Source organism: Chaetura pelagica, unplaced genomic scaffold (genome assembly GCF_000747805.2).
Source record: "Chaetura pelagica isolate M959 unplaced genomic scaffold, ChaPel_1.0 scaffold305, whole genome shotgun sequence".
Classification (NCBI taxonomy): Eukaryota; Metazoa; Chordata; class Aves; order Apodiformes; family Apodidae; genus Chaetura; species Chaetura pelagica.
The window spans coordinates 72,122-79,142 of NW_009953512.1; the positions used below are offsets into that span (position 1 = coordinate 72,122).

Consider the following 7,021-nt stretch of genomic DNA (forward strand, 5'->3'; position numbering starts at 1 on the left):
GGCCCAGAACTGGACACAATATTCCAGATGTGGCCTCACCAAGGCAGAACAGAGGGGGAGGAGAACCTTTCTTGACCTACTAACCACCCCCTTTCTGATGCACCCCAGGAGGCCATTGGCCTTCTTGGCCACAAGGGCACATTGCTGCTCATGCTCATCCTCCTGCCCACCAGCACCCCCAGGTCCCTTTCTCCTACCCTGCTCTCCAGCAGCTCAGCCCCCAGCCTGTACTGGTGCATGGGGTTGTTCTTCCCCAGGTGCAAGACTCTACACTTGCCCTTGTTGAATTTCATCAAGTCTCTCCCTGCCCAGCTCTCCAGCCTGTCTAGGTCTCTCTGAATGGCAGCACAGCCTTCTGGTGTGTCAGCCACTCCTCCCAGTTTGGTGTCATCAGCAAACTTGCTGACAGTGCCCTCTGTTCCCTCATCCAGGTCCTTGATGAAGAGATTGAACAACACTGGTCCCAGTACTGACCCCTGAGGGACTCCACTGGTCACAGACCTCCAGCTAGAGTCTGTCCCATTGACCACAACTCTCTGACTTCTTCCTTTCAACCAGTTCATGATCCACCTCACTACCTGACCATCAAGACCACACTTCCTCAGTTTATCTATGAGGATGCTGAGTGATTTGGTAGAGCAGGAGGTGGCCAGGACATACCCATCCATGGTGCCTCTTCCACGCAAAGACAGAGGACAAGGGGTGATGGTTTCAAGCTAGAAAAGGGTAGATTTAGGTTGGACATTAGGAAAAAGTTCTTTAATATGAGTGTGGTGGATCACTGGGACAGGTTGCCCAGAGAGGTGGTGGAGGCCCCATCCCTGGAGACATTCCAGGTCAGGCTTGATGGGGCTCTGAGCTACCTGATCTAGTGGGAGATCTCCCTGCTTATTGCAGGGAGGTTGGACTAGATGACCTTCAGAGGACCCTTCCAACCCAAGACATTGTGTGTTTCTGTGATTCTGTTTCCAGTGGGTTGCTGTGCAAAGCAGGGGTTGCTCTGCAGTTTTGGTGCAGTGTTGGCTGGAAGAAGAGCTTGGGAACCTGTAGGTTGCACTGCTCCATCTGCCTTTCTTCATTTCTTCAAGAAGGTGAAGAGAAATGCCCTCTGCCTCTCTTAGGTAGCTGGGCTTGGGGAAGGAAAGCAGGAGGGAGGTGAAAGAAACACTATTGATGAGTTTGTGTGGGCAGCCATAGATCAGATCAAGGCTCTCCCAGGGAAGTAGTGGGTCCCTGTGGAAAACGGATTTCTGAGAGAAGGTTGGAGCCCTGAAGCCTTTCATTAATCATACTGCACATGAAGTTCTCTCATGACCAGCCCAGAGTGGTTGTGAAGCTGATGGCAGTGGTGGAAACAGGGAACACTTTCTTGGCTGGTGTTCCAGGTGTGTCTGCTCCCTTTGAAAAGAGGTTTTCTAATGTGAGGTGCTCCTCACTGCTCTGTTCTTCCCTCTTTCACAGCTGGTGAGAACCCAACCCTGTGTTCTCCTTGGCATGGAGGGAAGAGCACAGTGATGCTGGATGTCAGTGAAAGGTCTTTTTCCTCCTGTTCTGCACTGTGCCCTCTTTGCCTTCAGCATCCCTCAGGTTCCTGGCTCAGGACATGGCTGGAGTCACACCTTATTCCTGGTGTTTGTCAGCTTTTTAGAAAAGGAAGGGAAGAGAAGGCATGTGTGGAGCCTTGGAATGTCAGGTGGCTCTTCCTGCTGGAGGGTGGCTTTTAGTGCTTCTCACTGCACTCTGACTGTAGCAGAGGACACTTCATCTTGCCTTGGCCTTAAAGTTCTGCTCTGACAAGGGCTTTTTCACTGCCTGCCTTTGGTCCTGCCTGGTGCTTGATGGTGGGATGGAATATTTTGCAAAGAAAATAATTCAGGGTCATTCACTGAAGAAACTGAATTGCATCATTTGGGGTGGAAGGGATACTTGAGTGCATTTGACTGGCTAAAATGAATGTTTTAATGGACATGAAGTGGCCAGCTTCCCCACCTTCTCCCACCATCCTGACCATGAAGCTGTTGCACAGTGAGCCAAGGGCAGTGCTCTGCTCCAAAGCCATGCCTGCTGTCTGTGCAGATAACCTCAGGGAGATCTGGGATCATCCAGCCTGTGATTAAATTCCACATCTATCCATACAGGCTCCCCCAGATGCTCTCAGGAGCACGTGGCATTAAATTCCTGCCAGTTCTTCCCAGTGATCCTAGAATAAATGGGGTGAGCCCTGATGGCAGCTGGCAGGGTCAAATGCAGGGTAAGGGGGTGTCTGGATGCAAGAGGGTGGCTTTGCTGGATCAGAACATCTCGTGTGGTCTCCTGGTTTGCAGCAGCAGGAGCAGCAGCAGAATAAGAGAAGAGATGATAGTATTTGGGAAGGATAATCTGGTGATACTCAGATTCTCTCTGCTTCTCCTGCAAGGGAGGGCAGAAACACCCAGGGGTGTTCAGGACATTGTCCCCTTTCTTTCAACAGACGCAGGTTTTGTCCGTTCATCCAGCTGCGGTATTGAAAAATGCTGTGTGTTTCTGAGTCAGTTCTGCTCCCCCAGCACAGCTGCTGATAGTGAAAACTCTTCCACTCCAGGCTGAGGGCTTGGAAGTGGTTTTTCTTCCTGCCCCCAAGTTGCATTTCTCTCTCTTCCCCTGGCGGCAGCTCCAGCCTGTCCATGTTTCTCACGAGGTGCCTGCGGAGGGAGGCGTTTGTGTCACTGGGTCGATGTTAAAAATGGGTTCTCTTCACATCTTTGCACTTCCCAGGAAGAAGAGCTGTTTCCATTTAACCTGGATGAGTTTGTCACCGTGGACGAGGTGGTGGAGGAGGTCGAGTCTCCTGTGAAGACGCGGCGAAATCCCCCGAGGGTGAAGAGAAAAGTTGGTGCTAAAACCACCTCCTCGTCCGAGCCTGGCTCCAAGAGGAGGAAAGGGAAGAGCTCGGAGGCACATCTGCCTGAGGGTGAGCTCTCTTTTGTCACCCTGGATGAGATCGGGGAGGAGGAGGAGGTGGCTGCCCAGCTCATGGCAGTGACTAATTTGGAGGCGCTCAGCGACCCGCAGGGCCTGGTCGTGGTGGATGAAGTGATGGAGGAGGAGGAACTTCTGTCAGAAGCTGTGAAGGACCCGCAGTCGCTCGTTACGTTGGACGAGATCTCTGAGCAGGAGGACCTTGGTTCTCGTAAAGGTGTCCCCGGGTCTGCTTTTGAGGAGCAGGATTTGAAAGCTGAGCCCTTGGTGACTGTGGATGAGATCGGGGAGGTGGAAGAGCTGCCTCTGAACGAGCCGACGGACTTGAGCCTTGAGGAGGTGCTGAAGCAGAAGAAGGGCAAGGGGGCTGCTGAGAAGGCTGGAGGTGGTGCCTCCTCTCAGGTGTCTAACGATCCCAGTGCTCTGTTGACAGTGGATGAAATCCAGGAGGACAGTGAAGATAACCCCCTGGTGACTTTGGATGAGGTTAACGAAGATGAAGATGATTTTCTGGCCGATTTCAATCGTCTAAAAGAGGAACTAAACTTTGTGACAGTGGATGAAGTTGGAGAGGAGGATGAGGAAGAAGAAAACACTTTACCAGGGACAAATGTGAAAGAAGACAATGAAGATTCTGTCGCTGTTGCAGGACCAGAAGAAGAGGAAAAGGCTGCCATTGCAGGACCAGAAGGGGAGGAGGTTGCTGCTGTTGCAGGATCAGAAGAAATGCAAGTTCTGGGAGATACGAGTCCAAAAGAAGAAACTACTGCAACCCCGAAGTCAAAAGGTAAGGAACCTCTTGTAGTGTCTAGAGGGGACGTAGAAAAGGGCCAGACACAGAACCTTGTAGCAAAGAGAGGGACCTGTGAAACCCCAAATCTGTGACAAACCCAATGAGAGAGAGAGGGGAAAACCAGACTGGGCCTGGACAATGCCCTGAGACAGGGTGTTCTGTTAGTGCATCTGTCTGTGGGTGGAAAGTTAAGCTGCATGGTGAAGTGCTCCTGTGGTGCTCAGAGGGTGAAAATGAGGAAGAATAGTTTCTTTTCTCACCTTTAATGCAAGGCCTGGTGAAGGCCCTGGCACAGCTCGTGTGGAGCCTGAAGTGACAGGGCCAGACTTCTTAGGGTGAGTGCAAGGGAACAGACACACAGACACAGAGATAGAGCAGCTTCTCCCTCCAGCCCCAGCTTGGGAAAAAAACGTAGGAGAACATTTGTGGTGTGGAATTAGCAAAAGGTTAAGAAAGTCTAGCACAGAGCCAAGTGGGGAGAGCTATATATAACTGAGAAGGAGGTTTCTGGCCAAGGGTGACACAGTCTCCCAGGCTGGAGTTGTCTTTCTGGCTGTGCTGCTGCAGCAGGACAGTGACACAGCTCCTTTTGTTCTGCTGGGCTGGAAAAAATTCCCTCCCACTCCATGGTCACTGCGTGGGGAGGGCAGCTGGGGAGGAGCTGCAGGAGCAGCAGGCATCCTGCTTAAGCCAGAGAGAAGGGGGTTAGTTGAGTCTTGTACACACCCCAGAAAGATGTAAATGTTATATATTGTTCCGATCTTGTTAAGAACTTGATGAACAAAAGCACTTACTGCAAATGCACTGGGTTGTGTTAGCAAGGTGGCTGTAAAAACAGCTCCTAAAAGATCCAGATTTTGTGGCTGGACTCAGATTTTGAGACTTGAGTAATATGAGTTTCACCTACTTTATCCTCCTTCCCTGTTTTCCTGCCCCACTTCTCAGTCTCAGGAAGAACTGCTCCTTCCCTAAGCCCATCTCTTTTGCCTGGGGTTTTTCCTAAATGCAAAGCAACCAAAAATCACTGATTTACTGTCTTATCAAGTTCCAGGACAAGTTCCTGGAACACTTTCAGGGATGGAGCAGGCACAGCTTCCCTGGGCAACCTGGGCCAGGGGCTCCCCACCCTCACAGCCCAGAATTTCTCCCTCCCATCTCATCTCCAGCTCCCTCTGCCAGCTGGAAACCCTTCCCCCTGCTCCCATCCCTCCCTGCCCTTGTCCCAAGCCCCTCCCCAGCTTTCCTGGAGCCCCTTCAGGCACTGGAAGCTGCTCTCAGGTCTCCCTGGAGCCTTCTCTTCTCCAGGCTGAACAGCCCAACTCTCCCAGCCTGGCTCCAGAGCAGAGCTGCTCCAGCTCCAGTCTTGCCCATGGGATTAATGTCAGGAGTGCCTGAAAATTACTGTATAGAAGGAGCAAACCAGGCAGTGTAGCAAACAGCAAGGCTTGTACAGGTGGTTGTTTCAAGCAGTAAAGAGCCTTTACAGCTGGGTACAGAAAATAAACATATATATAAATATGTATAAATACCTTGAAATGAGTGACTCCTTTGTGTTCAATGTGTATTTCTGACCCCCAGTGGATCAGCTGGGATCTGGAGATAAGGACCCAGTGTCTAAGCAGAAGAAAAAGGCTCCTTCAGAGGCATCAAAGACACAGAGTACCCCACGAGGTAAGCCCAGACAAGCCCCCCCAAACACTCCTGCAGCTTTCTTGCCCCTCTGGAAATGCCTCATTTGCCTCATGGCCACTTGTGACCTCGAAGTCCTGGCCCTTAAGCTGTGTTTTTACCCTGGCTCCTGCAAATTGGTGTTCAGCAAATCTCTGCTGTTGGCTTAATAGCAGCAGCAAAATGGAAGGTTCTTTTTCTCCTAAAATTCACAAATACAGGCTGATTTATTTACAGTTAGCACAGTGCAGGGTAACATGTCCTTATGTTCTGATCTTGTTAGGAGTTTCATTACCAGCTTGCAGTGTATAGGGATGAGGGAGCTGCTTACATAGATGTAAAGATGTCTGTGCATATTTGTATTCTCCAAGTTCCTCATCTAAAGGAGGACAAGGGGTGATGGTTTCAAGCTAGAGAGGGGGAGATTTAGGTTGGACATTAGGAAAAAAGGTTCTTTAATATGAGGGTGGTGGATCACTGGGACAGGTTGCCCAGAGAGGTGGTAGAGGCCTCATTCCTGGAGACATTCCAGGTCAGGCTTGATGGGGCTCTGAGCAACCTGTTTCAGTGTGAGATGTCCCTGCTTATTGTAGGGGGGCTGGACTAGATGACCTTCAGAGGTCCCTTCCAACCCAAGACATTCTAGATTCTATGATTCTAAAATATTTTTCTGCACTGATAACACTTGAACTGCAAAAGAAGCTGCCAGGAAAGCACAGCTCCCAGCCTGGTGGCTGGTGTGGCAGAAAAGCCTTGTGCAACACACTGCAGGCCAGAGGTGACACGGGTTATGTATGAAATACTTCTGAAGCCAAAAGACTCTTGAGGTCCTTGCAGTGAACTTCAGATCCAGAAAGTTGCCCTATTTGTAGAGGAATTTTTGTCCTCCTCTGTTTATTTGGAGTAAAGCTGGATTAGAAGCCTACATTTTTGAATGCTGAGAAACAAAGTCATTCACTTCCAGTACTAACAGGATGTGGCTGAAGGCATCTGGCTGTTGTGAAGCTGGGGTGTTGTTGATGCCTTGTGCTGTCCCTGCAGATCTGGATTACCTGCTCCCCAAGGCTGGCTTCTTCTGTCAGATCTGCTCGCTCTTCTACGCCGATGAAACCTCTGTGAAAAACCACTGCAAGACACCCCTTCATCAGCAGAACATGGAGGTGAGGCTGGAGCTTCTCCAGACACACAGGGCTGGAAAGAATGTGGTTCTAAAAATGTTTGCTGTCCTGAGGTCTCACCAGTTCCTGGGGCATGGGGAGCTCATGTTCATACTTCATGGGATTTAGTTTTAAACTTGGACACAGATATTGTTAAGTCATAGAACCACAGATGGATGGTTGGAAAGACCTTTAGAATCCTCCAGCCCACCCGTTCCCCCAGCCCTGCCCAGGCCCCACTGCCCCACGTCCCTCAGCACCATCTGCAGGGCTTGGAAACCCCTCCAGGGATGGGGACTCCCCCCCTGCCCTGGGCAGCCTGGGCCAGGCCCTGACACCCCTTGCCAGGCAGGAATTGTTCCCCAGATCCAACCTCCACCTCCCCTGGCACAACTTGAGGCCGTTCCCTCTTGTCCCATCCCTTGTTCCTGGGGAGCAGAGCCCG

The 7,021-nt window shown here is 50.9% G+C and overlaps 1 protein-coding gene across 1 annotated transcript in view; it reads left to right on the forward strand.

Moving 5' to 3' along the window:
* ZNF638 (zinc finger protein 638) overlaps positions 1-7,021 on the forward strand; it is a 49,340-nt gene that overhangs the window by 40,751 nt on the left and 1,568 nt on the right. Inside the window, exons 18-21 of the mRNA XM_009999465.1 lie at positions 2,755-3,008; positions 3,042-3,745; positions 5,330-5,422; positions 6,461-6,579. Of these exons, the coding sequence (XP_009997767.1) occupies positions 2,755-3,008; positions 3,042-3,745; positions 5,330-5,422; positions 6,461-6,579 (1,170 nt within the window). The remainder of the gene's footprint in view (positions 1-2,754; positions 3,009-3,041; positions 3,746-5,329; positions 5,423-6,460; positions 6,580-7,021) is intronic.